This window comes from Odontesthes bonariensis, chromosome 24, assembly GCF_027942865.1.
Source record: "Odontesthes bonariensis isolate fOdoBon6 chromosome 24, fOdoBon6.hap1, whole genome shotgun sequence".
In the NCBI taxonomy this organism is placed as follows: domain Eukaryota; kingdom Metazoa; phylum Chordata; class Actinopteri; order Atheriniformes; family Atherinopsidae; genus Odontesthes; species Odontesthes bonariensis.
The window spans coordinates 19,864,467-19,885,333 of NC_134529.1; the positions used below are offsets into that span (position 1 = coordinate 19,864,467).

A 20,867-nucleotide genomic window follows, 5' to 3' on the forward strand; every position below is an offset into this window, starting at 1 on the left:
TCACAAATTATTTTTTTGCTTGAACATTAGCTAGTTAGTTGGTGGATAATGTATACTTGTAATTCAATTAGCAATTTCAATTGATTTTATTTTGAATCTTAATTTGAATCGGTTACAGTTTGAGGTCGGCACACACGGATGTTCAAGGTGCTCTAAGTGGGTGCTTTCTGCCGTCCTGCTTCATTTCGGTATGTTTCCGTTTCTTCAAAAGAAAGAAAAAGAATTTTATGTTTAAAAAAAAAACAATGGTGAACAAGCTGTGTGTCATTAATAAAAACAGGGATCTAGATGCTGAAGGATTTAATTCCCTGCTGCCACCAGCAGATTTTTCAAATCTGTTGTGGTGGCAGGGGCTTGAGCGCAGTTTCTCTCCATTTCAACTCTTTCAAACCATTTTAGTCTCTGTGACACTTTCTTTGCCCTTACGTTGGCAAAAAAATACAAGATATAATTGAATTGAACAGTTTACGACAAGGTTGTCTGCCTGAGCCAGGAATGTTTTGTCACTATTGAAACCAATGGATTCCTGAAGGAGCCTTTAATTATTTGTAACTTCAGTTGTATTTCCCCCCCTTTGTCAGCTGCTCAGGCTGAGCCAGTGGATTAGAATTTCTTTAGAATCCAACTCTTTTAGTCTGTGATACTTCTATCCTTCTGTGTCACGATTTGTAAGTAAAACTCTTTAAAGTTAAGAAAATCGATCAACTGTACTGCAGCTATTAAGAAAAGTTTGAGCTCCTTTTCTTAAAACCCCTTTAAAAGTGTGTATAGATGCGTGTGTGATGCCATGCCCCTGCCGGTTTGTGTTGTCTCCAATCAGGATGTCTCTGCAGAAGTTTGGGAGTTTTAATCACTAGTTTTCTTTTCAAAATTTTAGTTTTCTTGGCAAGGATGGAGATGTGTGATGAACACGACGGGTCATTCAGATGTTGAACCTTCCCTATGTCTCACTGACCTTTCAATGATATTAAAATGATATCATAAAAAGATAGGAAAATCTCAACATTGGGTAGAATGAGCCCAAGTATTTCCCTGAATGGTTCAGCAGGCAATTGCAGGTTAAAGCAAGACAGCCATTTACACTCACAATTACACCTACAGAGAGTTTAATCACCAATTAACCTAACATGCATGACTGTGGGAGGAAGCTAAAGCAGCTCAAGGAAACCCACGCAAGCAGAGCATAACATGAAACTCCATAAAGAGAGGCCTAAGCCATCCACTGAAGAGCATTCAGCTACTTCAAAGTTGTACAGTAATACACTCGGCCGTGTTCCGAAGCTGTCCTTTGAACTTCCTTCTTAAATTCCTTAAAATCAAAAGATAAATTAGGAGCCCTGTTCAGGTCTTGCTCTGAATCTTTTGCAGCTTAGTTGTGTCTCATCGAACAGTGCTGATGTAACCTAGATTTGAAAAGAAGTTTAGTTTAGTTTTTCATTGCTGTAAGATCATACGCTGAGCTTTGAGTGTGTTGCTCGAGGCATCAAACGTGAACAGTGCAGTTTACCAGCACTTTCACTCTCACTTAAAAGGAAGGAGATCTGTTTGGGTATAAAGTAGGTAATTCAAGTTGCACATAAAAACTGGGCCCGAATCTCAAACACTTTGTGCCAGAGGTCATCGGATATAACTGGATTTACTAAATATTAAAGGCCTTGGAGTTTACCCGAGTGTAAACGCAGCGGATGTTACCAGGGAGCTGCTCGGTGGTGGAGCTTTTTCTCTAATGAGAAGCCGTTAATTGCAACAGTGGGGGAACTCTGCACCCAAAACAGCTGCAGATGTAACACCCCGTAACACCTCGGTTAAAAAAAAAGAATAAAAATTCCATCAGCAGCATCAGCGTGCTAATGTTCGCTTTGCGCTCACTTATCTGAGTGGATAGCCAAACTTTGTCTATACCCAGAAACTTTTAAATGGGTTTGATAATGCATGCAGGGCATCTAATAAATACCAATGACAGGACTAGAGATTAGCAAGAATTGCTGCCCTCTCCAACTCATTATTCCATAGAGTTAGCAACAGGCTTAGCATGTGAAGAGGTATAATTCTCCTGTGACTTGGACAAATGATAATGGCTTGCACTGCAATCAAGTGATTTTTGTAGGCTAGTAGTGTTCTCCCTGAGCTTGATGGTCTTCTTTAGCAGTAACGATAAGTTGCCCAAACAGCAATCTGCCATCGCCCTATTAAGTTTTATGAAAAGTGTTGTTTTTTTTGTTTTTTTTTGTTAGAGGCTGCAGCTCTGAAATATAGTGTTGATTATAATCATTATTCTGCTACAGCCAAGTCTCTGCAGCCTTTCCCCGCTCTGATACAGGCACCGTCTCCGAACGCCTCTCTCTGGTGTGCAGGATGAAAAGTATCATATTAGAGATTTAAACTTAGATTACAACTTTACAAGAACACACCTGCAACACATAAGCACTGGAGCATGCTGGGCACAATCAGAATTTGTGGGGCCTTCCAGTCACCTAACAGATTGTTTTCTATCCCCAGAGAGAGAAGGTGAAAGGAGGGAGGTGCAAGCAGAAAGAAGGGAGAGAGAGAAGTATGACAGAAACCAAGAAGCGAGGGGAAAAAATTTGATGAAATGTAAAGATTACTCGCCTGATTCCACTCTGTAGGCTGTGGATGCTCATCCCAGGCGTGCAGTCTGCCGAGGAGACTCCCACATAAAGCCTAACCTCACCACTAACCTTTCTGCTTGGGCTGCTATGACTTTCACAAAGTTACCCAGTAAACACATATCCTTTGTCTTCAGGGCGAGGTATGACATTTATCTGAAGCTGCGTTGGCGACATGGGAATTTTGTTGTTGTTCTTGATTATTATTATTTTTTTTGGTTTTTGTTTTCCTGTGCAGTTAGTTACGCAGCCCTGCTGCTCAGAGCCCACCTGGAGGCAAGTATCACCCATGTGAAAAGCTTGTGAGGAATGCGTACAAACCAAACTCATAAATGAAGCCAAAGTGTAAGACAAGCTGGGCTGCATGCTTACATTCTCTCACGCCTGCAGTCGGCCACCGGTGCGTGCCTCAATGTGAGGGGCAGGAGATGGCGGGACACAGCTGAGGCTGCTGACAGGGCAGCAGAGGGGGAGGTTACTTTCAAATTTCATTAGGGATTAAGTGGAGTTTGCACTTTGTTTTATATGAGGCTTTGGAATTATGTATTCACTCGTATAATGTGAGGCCATTTTTTTGTTTGTTTTGTTTGTCCCTTCATGGCCAATGTTTTCCCTTTTAAGGTTAACTTTCTGGCACTGCCACATTTCTATTGCACAGCGGCAACAGTCACTTGGTTTTAATCTTTTGTCACGCTCGCAAACCTCTGATCACTTCAGACCCACTCCAGTGCCCGATTAGTTCAAAATCTGTAATTAGAATACAATTGAACATTGAAATACTGCACTTATTATTATCAGTGATAAAAGAAAGGCTTTGAGTTTGAGCTGCAGAGATATTTTGTATTTGATTGACAGATGAAAATATGAACATTTACTGAGTTTAACATGGAAAAATGAACAGATTTTTATTTATTTTTTTCTTCCCCTTGCACAAAGTTGTTGTGCAAGCTTTTACTTCAAAGCACAAAATTGTCTCTTTAAAGTCAGAGTAAACAAGAAATAAATAGACACCATAGAAAAATATCATCAACCATTCGACTATTCGTAAAAATTGTTGATTGCTGCTTTAATTAAAGCATTTATCAGCACTTACATCAGTTTGTGTCTCGTTGAATTAGTCACACAGTCAAATTAGATAAACGTCTATTAGTAAACCTTTTGCAACGGTGTCTGTATGCCCTAAATACAGCCCATCAGCCTGTTGTCAACTTGTGTTGCGCATAATGGCAAGCTTTGTCAGTGAGCAAGTCCTTCTTGCAACTGGAGCTCTTAAAGAAAAATGCTGAACAAAGCTGTGTGGTGTTAATACAACAGGGATCTGAATGCTGAAGGATTTGATAACTTTAGTGTGACATCCTTCCCACCTCCTAGTTCTGACTTGTTGGGAAATTGAACGAGACAGAAGACGCAGAGGCAGCTCAACTTAAGCCCACTAAGTTGGTGAAAAGAGGGTTTGGGTTTGTTTTAGCTGAGCCAAACGGCTTACATGTGAGATCACAAATGCTTCTGTGACAGATGCAAAAAATATTACAGTCACTTTCCCTCTGGACTAAGTTGCTAACTAAATTTGATTGAGGATGGTAGGAGGAGTCCATTTGGCTACGATCTTCACTAGCAGTGATGGTCATTTTTCCGTTAATCCCAGTTATATCCAACTAAAGTTGGGAAAATGGCCACTGCAGGGGCAGGTGTTGGCAGTCATCCCGAAGCATGAATATGATTCTGAGTTGGTGGATAGCCCACCAACTTATATGTGGCTGCATTTCAACTTGTCTCACAGAATGAATCAAACTCTTATTCGTCTCATTATTCCTGGGTGGTTCGAGTGAGCAGCAAAGAATCCTGAACAGCAAAACAGTGAAAAGAGAACATTTAAACTCTACAGTTGGGTTTAACATAGTCACTTCACTCTTTTTTTTTTTTTTTTTTTTTTTTTTAGCAAGTTTGAAACGATTCATTTCTAACACATGTAATCTGTCTCCATTGCGCATCTCTGAATTCGCTCTGACCAAACTTTAATGCCAGATAAGGTTCCTTTGCCAAAGAGTCGTGGCTTCTTATACCTGTTTGTAAAGCCTATAAAATACTGGCTTTACTTTCTACTGTCATTGTATCTTCTATGAATAGTAAATACATTAGCTTATATATGATCCAGGCGGGTTTATTTAACTTGCTAGTGATCTAGAAAATGATAGTGGACATACAGTGTGCACGATGTACATGTTGGTAGCATGCTTTAAAACTTAGCTGGTATTCCAAGATAATGCAGCTTCACAAACGCACATGATAGATTAAACATATGAAATTCAAGACACTGCTTTATCTAGCCAGAGCTGCATTTGGACGTCGGTTAGTGAACGCTTGTAAGGAGAGTTTCAAGCTGCAGGCATTGCAATTGCACACCTGCATATCAAGCTACTGTTATCACCTTGTATGATGTCTAATGTGGATTCCAATATTCTTGTGCTTTAGCCCAGGGGATTTCAACAGCTAGTGCTATGCACTGATTCTTCGTTTGAATACATGTTAATACTTAATTTTACACCTGAATGGCGCAAGTATTGTAAGGCATATCACTAAAAAATGCATAAACATAACAAATTACTTTAAACCTCCTTACTTTAATCTTTGCTTTAAGGCAAATTATGATTTGCTAATCACCTGCTTTGCTAAAATGCGAACAGCTAAATGAACAATGAAGAGCGAAATGATTTTGGTGAAATTAACTAGTATTCAACTGGAGAAAGATTTCACCCTCCTGCAGACAACAATGGCTACATTTTTGACCAGTACATGTGTGTGTTTTATGGAATATTACAGAAGTACAGCTGCTGCTTTTTAGCATTTCTTTCTCAGATCTAAAACATTAGAAGAATATTTGATGTGTATTTAGGTAGACTTTCTTAGCTGTCCTTAGTGGTTCCAACAGTATAAGAAGTTACTGCACACGATTCACTAAAGTAAAACATTATTTCTGAACTTCTTGAAGAAATGTGCATGTAGTCCTTTAGAATAACAGAAGAGTAACTGAGTTCTGCCCTCAGTCACAGCACATAAAGATTAAACCCACTCGTGTTGGAAATCAATCCTCAGTCTCTGAACGTGCAGCGGCGGTGAAGGCAACACAACCATCTGCCTTCTGATTGGACAAATTGACTTCTCTCTGTGATTGGATTGTCACCATCCAATCAGATTTAGGTGTAATGAAACCAAGATTTCCTCCATGAAATATGAGCATCATGCACACATGTATTGGGTTTTTCTGCTCTGTATTGAGAAACAGATGCTCTTTTCAACTTTTGTACACATATACAATGTTTTTATTCATGTAGATTTTTTTTTAACACATTTGCACGGCTTATGTAGAGCTACAAACCACGATAGTACTTTACAAGCTTTACACCTTTTTAACCCTACATTGAGCCCACACGGCTGTAGTTGAGCACAAATAGTTTGGCAGCAGAATTCTTCTGGTTTTTTTTTTATCTCCTGAGGTGAAGTTTTCTATTTGTTGTACTCAAATCTGGGTCTCAGTAAGTGCATGGAACAGAAGTGTTCCTGTTAAACTGACTAACAGAAACCTGCGTTTATGCGAGCTGGCCAGCTCTCGCTCGTCTGCGTGTCTAAAAATGCACACACAGCTGGATGTCCCGAGAGAACTTGGATGCTCAGTCAACCCTCTCAAGATGAGGCACAAATGACACATAGTTTTCACAGATGCTCCCTGAAAGGTTCCATTCATACAGAAACACAAGACCTGTGTCCAGATGATTCATTCAGCCTTGTTTTTTCCGCCCTGTTTTTTTTTTTTTTTTTTTTTTAAATGCGCGTTTGACGGAGCCCTGTCGCTTGGAGCCATTTCTACAATAGCAACTTAGAAATAATTAAAAGAGAAGATGCAGAAGTGTCGTGCACCCAGGCAGTTCTAATCAAATCCCTTTCAAGCGTACAGTATGTTATCTACACCAGCCAGCAACTCCTCATAAGCACAGCGTTGTTATTAGGATTAGACTCTCATGACAATGTGTTGCCTAAAATGGGGTGTTTGTGTGTGTGCGCACGTGCTTGGGTGATGTTGCATTTGCATAGTCTGCATATGCATGACTGCGTGTGTGTCTCTGCATTAGCGCTTGCGTGTTTTTCCCAATAACAATGTCATCTGCTGCGGGGAGGATGGATTACTCGAGCCTGACTTGAGTTTGACAATGATATCCTCCATAATGCTTAAGTTGAATGTTTGCTAATTTGTGATAGAGTAGATTGCGGTGCCCTTTTACAATTTCATGTGGAATGAAATAAGTGAGCATAATCCTTATCAGCATCCTGCCTCATTGGCATTACAATAGATAAAGCAATCTACAAATATGAGGGCAAAGCTTGGCTAAAAGTATTCCCAAACCATATTGTGCTTGTTCCCAAAAAGCGAGAGTGTCCTCGCTGAGTGATTTCCAGACCAACCTATGATGTGCATTCATGGATAGAAATGTAAATGTGCCCTGAAAGAGTTGGAATCTGGAAACTCTGAAAGTTGTGAGTAATTGTTACTTAAAAAAGATGATTAATGGGAGCTATTATCTACTCATTCATCATAAAAATCCATCCACACATTGTTAGTTTTGGAGAACATCCTACCTATTTATTGAGCCATTTTACATGATTTTGATGCATAATTGTGCAATTCCCAGAATGATGGAGGAAGATAAATACTCCAGTCAGGCGCTGATGCTATGAAGCTGTTTGGCAGCTGTTTCTATACAAATAGAAATGCATGTGTCGTCCAAAACCAAAAAAAAAAAAAAAACGAACTAAAAGTTTAGTTTTGCAGCAATTTAATTTTGTCAGAGAGAACGATTGTTTACACGAAATACATTCAGTGAGCAACTTCAGTGTGCATATAGTGACAACCCTCTGGGTTTAGTTTGTTAAATTATCACCTGCTCTCAGTGGAAAAACTGCAAAGCTGCTGTATCATCAAAAACAGTTAATTTATGTAATTACTTTATAATTATTAGTTCCATCAGTGCTCATCACATCTCATTAGTTCATCTTGTTACCCCACTTGCTTTATGTTGTGAACTGATTATGTTGAAACTGGCATTTTGAATGAATCTGTGACCACTTCAAGCTCCCACATTGAGCTGCCTGGGAGGTGCTGTCGGATTCATCAGACTGTTCGGTTCAGATTGCATGAGTCATATCAGCGAGCGGGTAAATACGTCAAAGAAATCAGGGATTTTTCTATGATGCTCGGAATACTGAGAGGTGTGACACACGAGGTGAGAACTTTGTCGACAGTTGTTCATGATTAAAAGTACAGTTGTAGCTGTCCCTCAGCTTAACTTGACTTGCCATTTAAAGTGACATAAGTTGACGTGCATCGCTATACACACTGTTTTGCTGCACATTGGTTTTGGAACTGTGTTGTTAAGCAAGGCAAGGCAAGTTTATTTGTATTGCACAATTTAAATTTTAAACAAAAAAGAAAGAAATAAGAACAATAGATAAAATCAGTAGTTAAAATGTGTATAAGTTTTGAGACTCAAGCTTCAGATTTTGAGCGTTATTCAAATGCAGCTGAAAATAGGTGTGTCTTCAACCTGGACTTAAATACACTGAGTGTTTCAGCTGATCTGAGGCTTTCTGGGAGTTTGTTCCAGACATGTGGAGCACAGAAGCTGAATGCAGCTTCTCCATGTCTGGTTCTGACTCTGGAAACTGATAGAAGACCGGATCCAGATGACCTGAGGGGTCTGGAAGGTTCATACTGGGTCAGGAGGTCACTGATGTATTTTGGTCCTAGACCATTCAGAGCTTTATAGACCAGCATCAGAACTTCAAAGTCTATCCTCTGATGGACAGGCAGCCAGTGTTAGAGCATAAACAAAATGAGTGGGTGTGGATGCCAAGCACATCAAGCTTCCCACGTACTTACTGTAAAATAAAACGTCTCAGCAAATTTTCTTGTGCTTTCTTTACAAGAAGCTGCCGTCAAATGTGCCTTCGCTGTGAACAATTGTTTAAGAAAAAAAAAAGAGAGAGGGGGGGGGGGGTTGATTTAAGATGTTGCCCTGCTTTCTAGATGACACAGGTGGCCAGCACGGCTGGTTGTTTTTATCTGGTTCAATAGATTGGTTTTAAAAACAGCCAAAGGAACACACACACACACACACACACACACACACACACACACACACACACACACACACACACACACACGTTTAGCTTCCTAGAATATAAATCTAAACATGCATTTGATGTGTAAATGGGTTGTGTTAGATTTGACGTCCATGTAATTAGACCGCTGATATTTCCCTGGATGACCTGGTGCTGGCACAGCCGGTATTACCCAGGTGTACCCATTAAGAACTGATTTGCGGACATAGACGAGACTTTGGGACATTTCGGATTCTCGTAAAAAAAAATTAGAGTTGAGGCTTGATTTGTTTGCTCGGCTTGGAAAGATTTCAGCTGAGGTCATGTCCCAAAGGAAAAAATTAATAAAAATAAATCTTCTCAACCCACCCTATGTGCACACACAATCAACCACTCTGAAATCCACATCTTAAATCTCAGGTAAGTATTCCAAGCATGTCAACAATAGTATATTGCACACTAGGTACAATATCAGCTATTGGCTAAAATGCTTCTTCTTTTTTCCATCTGTATTGGCCCAGAGTTTCATCAATGGTGCATCCCTAGTATATACAGACTCAAGAACAACAGCAAGAATAAAAGAAAAGAACCACATAAAACAAACGCAGTCAATCAAAATAAGGATGAGTTTCTTTTCCAAACATCATGCCCGTCAACCCACCCATTTAGATGTGTGAAGCTGTAAAAAAAAAAAAAAATAGCCAGGTTTCTATTAGCAACAAGAATCCTATGATGACCTACCTGAATAAGACAAAAAGGAGATTTTTGACCAAAAAATGAATATTAATGGGCATGCCCAAAATAAGTGCGGTAATGTACCTTCAATTCCATTTATCACAATCTGAAGAAACAGCAGGGGAAAATTTATGTAATGTACTCTTGGAATAATAAAACAAACGGTGCGTCTCTTGGTGTAGATTAAGCTTGTTTTGCATTGACTCCGCAGAGGAAAATGGATGTGCATGCCTTTTTTTTTACTCTTGTTGATTATTTTAAAGTTTTGCTTTGCAGTACCTTGGAGACTAATTCCATAAGCCACATTTCCCTGATTTCGCTTAATATGCACATTAAATAATAACTGCAAGAGTAGGTCAGAGCGCAGTGCAGAGCTTCTTAGGCAACCATTTCAAACGCTCCGCCCCATAAGAAACCTCCTAAATCGGATTTTCCCCTTGAAAAAAGCTGCATGCAACTTTACTGTATGCATGTTCATATTTCTGCTTTCCGCCTTAAACTTTTATTCATATACTTGTAAAGAACCTGCAGTATTTCCCTGCTTTCAAATACGGACCAGACACTGCAGTGCTTCGAGGAAGGAAAGGCCATGGTGGCACTCTTGTTTGCTATCCACAGGAGTATCCTCTTGTTAAAACTTGACTGTGACCGCTTGTCATATATTGTACCCTCTACCTGCCTAATGAGGAAGCCACAGCACCAGCTGGGACCAGAGATTTTCTCGTCCCCTCAGTGCACACAAACATAAAGAACAAGAGCAATGTGCCTGACATCCTGTCGCACTTTAGCAGCAGGCCAGTGGATGCTCCCAGTCCGCCTTTGTTTATATTCCTCTTCCGAGCTTCTACTTGTATTTGCTTCAACTTTGTTCTACTAGTACCAGTTGTTTGCTTGGGGATGCGTACACGTCTGGCCCTTGAACAGGAGGGTAATCACAGAGGCGTGAGTGTACAGCACTGGACAGAGTAACTCTGTGCTTTTCTTTTTCTTTTTTTTCCTTTTTTTTTTTTTTTTTTTTTGTGCTCCTCCAGACCTTTTTTACGCCTATTGTAGAAGGAAACAAAGGGCCAGGCGGCGTCTTTGAGGGGCACAAGTTCCTTTTCTCTCCGTCTCCCCATGGCTCAGTCCAGGCTGGTTGACAGCAGTGCAGAGGCTCCAGCAGAGCAGCTCAGAAGATTTAAGCAAAAGGAAAAAATAAAGCAACCTCATCATGGACTATTCTCTAAGGCTATATGGTACCACCGCTCTCTTACAGACTGAAATCAGGACAGCTAGAGACTCAAGGGGTCTCGAGGATTTCTGATGCCTTGCATGAGCTGTTTTGCTGGGAGTAGGCACAGACTATTGAGACATCTTCAGAAATGAATGTGGCGGTGATTGTTAGAGGTATGTGTTAGGGACTGTTTAGAGTAATTGCACTCTGAAATAGACCCAGGCTAGATTGGGCTGTACATGAGATCTGATGGCTTTTATCCACGTGAAAGCGCAGTTTGTTCTGGCAGATGGTATCTCCAAGAGTGTCCTGATAGCGTTGGTGACATTTTGCACCTGTAGCCACCAAGGCTTTCGAGATATGTATATATTTAGGGACCGAGCAGTGAAACTGCAAGGACCCTATTGTATCTGTAAGGTTTATTATTATTATTATTCTTTCTTTCTTTCTTATTCTTTGCAAAAGGTATGCGAAAACTCAGGAAATTTTGCGAGCGCCACTTGCCAGTCGACGACATGAAAGAATCTAAACTTTATATTTTTGGGAGTCGCTCATTGACTCTGTAGCGCCCCCTATGATGCTTAAAAATGGTCCCCTTAATAGGATTAGTTTCGCGTGGGACGACGAAATTCGGTACACTCATTCATCATGCCCAGACGCAAAAAAAAGTCTCTTGCCGCCATGGTCCCACGTACACAGGAAGGCGGCCATTTTGGATGGAAAGTGCGTTTTCGTGCCATTTTTGACCGATTCCACGCCTTGCTTAAGATCGAACTTGTCCTACAGATTTCATGCTACAGACTTCAAACTTGGCCAGGTTACTCTTAAGACATGGAGGGAATAATTCATTGGCCAACTTTTTCAAAACTTAAAGGGCGTGGCCGTGGCGACGCCTCAAAGTTTGATGACTCGCCATCACTCGCCACGAAAAATGAAGTCGCTTATAACTTCCACATACATAATCCAATCTTTCCCAAAGTTCAACCGGTGATTGCTGGACCCAGCCTGAACGCGCACATGTAAAATAGTGACATCCACCTATAGCGCCACCTGCTGGTGGTTGGAAATGTCTTTTTTTTTCCACACCTCGCATTTGATCAAACTCCTCCTACAGATTTCATGCTACAAGCTTCAAACTTGGCCAGGTTACTCTTAAGACATGGGGGGAAAAAATCAGTGGCCAACGTTTTCAAACCTCAAAGGGCGTAGCCGTGACGACTCCTCAAATTTATGACTCGCCATAAAAAATTAAGTCGCCTATAACTCCCACATACATTATCCAATCTGTCCCAAACTTCATACGGTGATTGCTAGACCCAGCCTAAATGCGCACATATAAGATAGTGATATACACCTACAGCGCCACCTACTGGTGATCGGAAACTTTTTTTTTTTCAACAACTCGCATTTGATCGAACTCCTCCTACACATTTTATGGTAACAGCTCCAAACTTGGCCAGATTACTCTTTAGCAAGGGGGGAAGAAAAATCTTGAGAAACTTTTCCAAACTCTGAACGGTGTGGGCGTGTTCAGGCGGTGAAAATCGTGTGATGGCGTTTGTGATTTGAAAGCCTTATCATCATCGCAAAGTCATGAAACTTGGTACACACGTCCGCCTTGTCGACCTCGTACGTATGTAAAGAGTATTGTGTGTGGGCGGTGCTAAATGGCTCAGTGGCGCCCCCTAGAAATTTTCATAAAACCACTCCGCATTGGGGTTTTTATGTGCTCGTACGTACTGAGAGGATATCGTGCGTGTGGGCAGAGCTACAGCCCCAGCGTCCAGCGCATGCCCCAACGTACGCACATCCCAACGTACGCACACTCGGTCCCGCTCACAGCTGCTTGCAGCTTTCTAGTTTTTTAATGGTAATGTAAGAAACTATTTCTGATAAATCCCAGTTGGAATAGTGGTTATCCATTTCTTCCTTAAAATATATATATATTATATATATATGGATTTTATGGTGTATTTCTTAAATGGAGTTTTTTGGCGACATAGATTTTAATTTCAGAGACAGTGGTCAAAGAAAAACTTCAAATGTCTCTTTTTAGCTTTACTCAACTGCTAATTGAGTACTCAAGTCTATTAATTTCGTTTGAGGAGTTATTTTTGCAATAGTGCATTTTAAAATGACTTTTTTTAAAAATTGATTTTACTTAGTTTTGCAGGTAAGATACAAAACTCTTTGATGGAATTAAGAAAATAAAATAAAAAAAATTATCCAAACACTAGAAATCTCGTTGGAAAACATTTTTCCAAGTTTAAAAATGTAAAGTGTCATTCAGAATGAATGTTTTTCCAGATGTTTTCCTTTTTTTGAATGCAGTTTATTGTAACTATCGCAAGAAATTTCTCCGTATGAAGAGAAGTTCTCGCTAAATAAATAAAAAAATAAGCTAGTCATAAAAAAACTTACGTATTTTTAGCTTTATTAGCAAGAAAAATGTATGAGAAAATTTTTCAAATACAAAACAATAATTGTTGCTTTAAATATTTGAATATGAGCATTTACCCTTACATTTTCTTTCCACTACAATCATCTGTTTCGTGGTTTAAAATAACATAATTAAATACCACAAAAATAGAAACCTTTTTCGATATCATATCAAAAATATTTACTTAAATCCATAAAATGCACTACTGTAGCACGAGGCAAAAGCAGCCGCATAAGTAAAGACGTGCAAATGTGGGCACTCAAGATCTTTTGGAATTTTGTAAAAGTGGTTTCTTGACATCACAGCAGAGTCTTTTGGGCTTCAGTCTGTGGGATCTGAGGTTTGGAATGGATAGATTACATTATCCAGCTTGTGCTGATGGTGAATTTATGACCATCACTCTGCCCCTAAATGCTCTTTGTGGGTGTATCTAACGCATGCCGTCAGAAACTGAGTGGTCTTTGTCTCATAAAATGCTCATATGCTTTCATTGTTTATTTGTTTTTTTTTTATAGCAGATGCAGTCACAATAAAACGAGTTAATTCCTGACTAATGTCAGATGATTTAAACGTTCTGATTGATTTGTTTTTCACACTGGGGCCTGTAAAGTGGTGCAACACTAACCTTGGAGGATATGATCACATGTTTTTGTTCTTCTTTTTGAGGATTTAAGAACTTTTACTTTGTTTAGAGGGGGGGGGGGGGGGGGGGGGGACAGGTTTTGGAAGCCTGACAGAGGGAAAGCTTTTTTTCTTAAGAGGAGCTCCTTTTGTGCATTATTATGAACTGTGTTCTCGGCCTGCTGTTTTTACCCTGCTGCATGCCCTTCATTGAAATAGAATTTCTCAAACATCCCTTGCATCAAAGGCTTTTGCACGAGGAATCCCATTTTGATCAGACTCCCATGTCTATTCCATTCTGTTTTTCCAAGCAGATTTTAAGGCAGATTCAGTCTTATCTTTCAAATTTTATTTAATTTAGGGCTCATGATAATCATTGCTAATCATTTTTCTGAGGACAAATGTCATTTTAATCTATTGATTGAAGAAATATTTAAATTATATTAGTTTTGTAATATTGATTAAAATAACTGTTAATAATTTCTTTTTCATTAATGTATATTGATACAATTATAATTACCACGTGTATTTGTGTATATTTGCATATATATATATATATATATATATATATATATATATAAATACACACACATACATGACATTTGAATGGTAAATTAATTTGATTTGCATTTCTTTTATTTGGTTATCAAAATGCAAGTTGGAATTTGCCTCAGTTAATATATAAAGTTGAAAAATTGTACACTCAAATATATTGGCAATAATTAGTTACTTATATACACTTTTGAGCGGAAAAAATCTATATTATTTATCGAGGGGAAAATGACGGACTGCAACCATAAAAAAAATGACTTTTTAATATTTAATATGACAGAGTTATATATTGACTTATTGATCGGCTAGCATGGTTTATTCTGGGTAATTAATATGTGAGTGCTGGTTGTATTGTGATTTTTGAAAGTTTAAAAGGGGACTTAAAGGTCAGAATCAGATCAGTGGAACTTTCTGCTCCGCTACGCAGAATGTCATCCATTAGGATAGCGATATGTGCATGAATATATGTTTACTGGAGCTGTTAGAATACAAAATTATTTTTCTAAAACGTGGAAACACAAAGTCATGCGGGAAATAATTAGCAAATAGTTTACAGAGGTCAATTTTTTTTTTTTATGTATTCTAATTCACTGGACTTTCTATACATTTTTTTTAAGCGAGTCTTCTCTACCCTTTCTTCCGTACACAAAATATATAAAGGAAAAAAACTGTTTAAACTGCTCTGTCACTTATTCCTCCCTTAAAAAAATATTGTTTTTTAAGAATAGTCTAACGGTAAATAATTACACGCAAAATTAGAAATCCAGCAGGATTTCTTATGTACATTTAAAATTTTATATTCAAGAATTTTTGTGTTTCTTTATATTTTCTCGACTAGCTTAAAAAATCCAAAAGCTGTTCCTCCATACCAACATGCAAATAATCGCATAATGATTGCCCTACTTTGTGTCAGTACATTTTACCGTCAAAAATATTTCTTCATTTGTAACCTAATTCCAACTCAAACGAGCCCACCACAAAATGGTGGGCCTGCGCATTCAAAATGCATGTATAACCCTAAAATGGCTCCGAGTTCAACAACCAATGGAGTGCGGAGTCGTCCTCTAACAGCAACCAATCGACAGCTCAGCGAGTGACTTACAACACCATATAATGGGAAGGCACAGTGCATGCTGATAGGTTACTTGAAATCACGCCTGTGGGCCCAATTGGCCACAGTACACAGAGATATTTGACAGTAGAGTTACTAGGCTGAACAGCAGAGTTGGCACAGTGTTCGTTCCCCCATGTGGTGTGTCAACCAATCATGAAAAGCAAGCGCAGGATAGTGTTGTTACTTTAAAGTTCTTCAAGGGCTGGACAATATGCTAGAACGTGACACCAGTGCATGTTTTCCATGATAAACTCAAGAGTTGCGCTGTAATTGAACATAATACCCCAATGAGAGTTCAAATTGCGCCACTATTTTATCCATCTGGGACGTCTCTGTCTTGCAGAGCTTAACAGTCCTCAACCCCACCCCCCACCCCTTTTTTGGGGGTATTGAGATGTTTGGTGCTTCAAAGCTACCGTGGTTCCTCCAAGCACGAATGTGCCTCGCCACGCTCTGCCCCCATCCTGAGAATGAGGACGCCATGTGCAGTTTCATGGTCCCCGTTGGTGACGAGTTGTTCCAGGGCGCTCTCTGATCCACCCACAAGAAGCCATAATTATCTTTTCCATCATGCATTCAGGTGTGCCTGCATTGCTCTCAGGGAGGTGGCCATTGTTTGCTGACGAATGGAGTTCTCTGTCTCCCCCTCTCAATGGACGTTGTGAGGTGTGGCTGATTGGAGATGAGAGCCATAGCGGTCGCTGGAAATTCACTAATTCAAACTCCAAACTACTGTGTATTCACTATTCACAGTCCATGCCCACACAGTAATCAGATGGCTGGGCCAACTGACTGTGGCCAGTGCAACGTGCAGAGTGGAGAGAGATGGATGACAGACAAGGCAACCGGGAGGCTTTGTGTTTGTGTGTGAATGTACACGGCTTACCAACCACGCAGCTGTGAATCCAGTCAGAGAGCGGCGGACATACTGTCAAAAATCGCATCTCTCATTATTTCTTGCCTCATTTAGTATTCAGTGTGTTTAATAACCAGGTCATTTTCTTTTTTGGCCATTACTTCCTTGATGTGATAACTCTGAAGGATGCTCTGCTCAGAGAAAAGGCTTTTAGCGAAGCACGCCTCGGAATAGCACCTTATTTGTCATGTGTCTTTATACTGTATAATTTCAACTGCCGAATTAATTCAGAGCTGAGCTCCCAGTGTCAGACGGGACAATGGAGGGAGCTAAATGAGTAGATATTCCAGCCAAATAGAAGGGCGAGTGTCATTCCAGGTTAATTAAATCCCAGCTTTGTGCCTGGCGCGAACACAGACCTCTGTCGGGATGATAACAAAAAAAACCTCTTTTATTTCACCAGTTTGTTCACCAGAACAATCAGTCAGATCAGTTTTCATACATGTCAAGGCTAGGCAGCTGCTTTAAGCACACATCTATCCATAAAAACACATTCTGCCCTTTCTTGTTGCACATGATATTACTGGCAAGTGATTCACCAATGCAATTGTTCAGATACCATGTTTAAGCTACACTTTTGAAGCTAATTAGCAGATTAGCCTCTGGAAACGAAAATCCCTTTGTGCTGATTAGAAGAGAATTTGCTACCTTTCCTATCTAAATTATTCCACATCTCACACTTTGGCTCTTTCCCCAGCATGGAATGTGTGCCCTAGCACCAGGCAGACTTTGCTTTGTGCCAAAGTGTTTACTGTGCCTCACAGGCTGCAGTCTCTGTGAAATGCTCTCTTAATGCCTAGACGACCGTATGGAAGGTGTCTCCCTCTATAATCAGGATGTTCCACATTCTGGCATGTCTGTCGTTTATTATTCGATTCCTTTAGTGCTCTTTTTAGTGGCGCTCTCGATAAGAGATTAACAGAGCGTCAGTGTTGGATCTCCTTCCCCAAGCTGTAGAATAAGTTTCCAGTCTCCTGCTGATTTTCACTCTCAGCATCCCCTCATGGTGCCTCATTAAGATTCAGACAAACAAGCGCCTCCGACCCAGCGCTACAGTAAGGCCAGGCTTAACATGCTGCTACTACACCCCAATTCACTGTGTTTTGTAGCCCTCAGCAGCACATTGCTTGAGCTCCTAGCATGTTCTCTCCCAATTCTCTCCTTCATCCTTGTTTTTCCAGTTCATTTTTTTTTTCATTATTATTTCCAGAAAGGAAGACAAGAGTGTGTGTGGATTTTTTTCCCTCTTCGTCTAAAGTTTGTAAGGAGAGGGTGATGGGATTTGGGGATAACATTTGAAGGTCAGCCCTACACAAAGATTTTTATTTCAATATGAATAATGCATTGACAGTACCTCTGTTTTCAGCCCTCATCTCTTTTAGAGACTTTTTTTTAATCTCATCCATCAAAGTTGTAGAGCTGCTGTGTAAATTTGCCAAAATTACAGTGATCTAGCCGTGCTACCCACTAGCCTGTCTTGACTATTTCACATTCCTCTCTCCTTTATCTAATATGTGATCTCATCTTATTTTCTGCTTCCTTTTTTTCTGAAATGTTTGATCAAATCTGTGCGTGTCACTTCTTCTCTCATCATTTCCTAAAACTGGTCAGAACTGTGCTCTACAATCTGCACTTTTGCTTTCCTGCCATGTTGTCCATTCACATATGTGTCTGTATGTATGGAAGAAGGAAAAAAAAGGAGAGAATTCTAAACCCAAATGTGGCACTGTCTGTTTCTTTTTCTTGTTCTACAGAGATGTTGAAGGAGCTGAACCAGCAGCGCAGAGCGAAAGAGTTTACAGACCTGAAAATAATTGTTGAAGGCAAAGAGTTTGAAGTCCACCAAAATGTTCTAGCTTCCTGCAGCTTGTATTTCAAGGACCTGGTGAAAAGGTTTGCCTTCGCTCCCCCTTCCACCAGCTGTTGATCCAATCTGTTCTTTTCATAGGGCGCATTTGTGTCGCTTCTTTTTCCCTCCCCCTCTCTCTCTTGCAGGTGTGTGAAGACTTTGGTTCCTAGCACAGGGCCAGCAGCCATTCCTTCCTCCTCCCTCTCAAATGAATGTATCTGAAACCGGAGAAAAAGGTCAACATTCGTCATTACCTTTCCTCCCCATGTAGGGCACTTTAACCACATTTCCATTTTAATGAGCAGTGAATATGTTCCATGACTGGGGATGCTTTTTTTAAAAAAAAAAAAAAAAAAACTGACCAAAGGCCCAAAACAAAAGAATCATACATCGTGCCCATTAGGTTGTAATTTGCCAAAACCACACTGTCCTCTGTGGGCAGAGGGATTTTTTTTGTCTCCGGAGCTATACTATTTTGTTTGTTGCTAATTATTGAGTTTTTGCTTCAGAACGGCCTTTTTATATGCCTATACATCTTGGTTAGTGTGTTTTGAGAAGAGGAAAAAAAAAAAAAAAGAGAAGACATTTCAGAGTCATAAACAAAGGATGAAACAGAAGCACATCTAAGACATCTTACTGAACCACCACTTTCACAGGTTAACACCACCATTCACTGATGTATTCATTTGATTCTGATCCAAGTATTTCCCCAGTATTCTACCCTTCATTCCTCATATTCCTCCTTCGTCTTCCCGGGTTGTTTTCTTATTGTTTGTGCCTGTGTGTCAGCTGTAGCGTATGTGTGTGCACATGCATGAGTGTGGTAAAGTCTGATGGCATAAGTCTTTTTTTCGATCCTTCCTTGTTTTCCATAAATCCCTAATGTCCTCATCCTTACCTCAAATCCTTGCAGGTGCTTTCGGCTTGATTGAAAGTCCTCTGGACCCGAAGGTGTTTTTTTTTTGTTTTGTTTTTTTTCCCCACCTTTGTTGTTTGTGTACGAGTGGTTGTGTTTAAATGGTTAGGAAAGAAGTGCTCAGTGTGGACAAAGCCAAACAGAAAGACGCACATGCCAGCGATAGCAGGAAGGCCGCGGGGGAAGTCTGTCACTTTGCTCCACGGCCACGTTGCCTCCATGGCGAGCTCATCGGAGAACAGAGTGCTGCTTATCAGCTCCGGCAGCCTCCTCGCCCGCAATCGATACACTTGTTCCTCCTGAACGGGGATAGAAGGAGGGAGACCAGCACGAGAACACAGAGGTGGAAAAGCAACAGAGCTGCATCTCCACAAGAACCACTCGTCTCATGACAGCTCCACGGGCCATGAATAAAACAGAGACGCAGAGGCTTCCTTTTGACTTTGACAATGGCACAGACGCATCCTGCGAGACCGAAGTGACTTTGGATAGGACTGAAGCCCCCGCGCTGGTCAACCTGTCTATCAGGTTGTCTCGTCTGTGCCTCTTATCTGGGACATGGCCAGATCATTTATGCACAAAGTCGGGGCCCTTGAAAGACAAGCAGGGCTCCCAAAGGAGTTGGCTGAATTTCATCAGGCTCATCATCATGCCTGCTGCTGCATACAATAACTTATCCTTCCTGTTTTCTTTGACAGTTTGAGAGGGTAAATCATAATAATTAATCATGAGACTGTTTTGATTTAGTGTCATAATGTCAGATTTCATGAGATTTAAAACATGTACTAATTCAGCATCACTCTGGAGAACATCCAATAACTTTGCTATGCTAGTAATCATTTTTGTAGACATCTTTTGATGTAATGAAACAGTGATATCGGCATTATGCTAACATGACACCATCAGCAGTGCCTGCTAAGGCTTGTGGCAGCTCCACCTTCTGGGAACGAGAATAAAGCGGCAGTGACGAGTTGACAAGGCGGGGTCGGAAAGGGGGGAGCACACACGAAATGACCGAAGATCGAACAAGGCTGGCAGAAGGGAAACGAAGCATTGTGGTCGTAGCCGTGAGGCCTTTGCAGCCGAGTCGCGAGCTCAGTCGGAGAGGAGCAAAGAGAGCCAAAGGCCTGTCTGTCCCTGAGTTACGACCTCCCATGTGCTGCGAGGGCCAGTTTTTCAGGCCGTCTGGAATTATGCTGATGCTTCACGACGTTTGTTACTGTCCACATCTTTACGAGGTCAAATAACCGAGGCAGGCAGGGAGAGACTTCATCTTCCTATATGCTCTGAACCCACCCTTCCTCGCCTCAGTCATTGAATAGGCACTCAGTGCTGCTCAGACCCCCTGTCAGCTCGTAAAACATAGTTCTGTGTGTACAGTATGTGCTTGAAATTGGAAATATGTGTCCAGTGTGCTTGACATGAGGTGGATGCAGGTGTTTTACAGCATGCATGCTTTTGTTTGTGTGTGTGTGTGTGTGTGTGTGTGTGTGTGTGTGTGCGCGCTCGTGTATGTGTATGCATACACGTGGGAGGCAATGACATGCTTCTTTTGTGAAAACTAGGTAGGCTGTATTAGTCAGAATAGTCGAGGTGTAATCCTGAAGGGTGGGGGAGTACACATCACACTTTTTAAAAAAATATATATATATTTATTTTTGAGGTTTATTTGTGGCCTAGCAGCATAGTTTGCAGGCTTCACATGTATTTCAAATGGAAAATTTCAAAAAT

At 40.5% G+C, this 20,867-nt stretch overlaps 1 protein-coding gene across 1 annotated transcript in view; it reads left to right on the forward strand.

The window, feature by feature from the left end:
• Positions 1-20,867, forward strand: part of klhl29 (kelch like family member 29) — a 232,935-nt gene that overhangs the window by 130,060 nt on the left and 82,008 nt on the right. Inside the window, exon 6 of the mRNA XM_075459139.1 lies at positions 18,126-18,264. Within this exon, the coding sequence (XP_075315254.1) occupies positions 18,126-18,264 (139 nt within the window). The remainder of the gene's footprint in view (positions 1-18,125; positions 18,265-20,867) is intronic.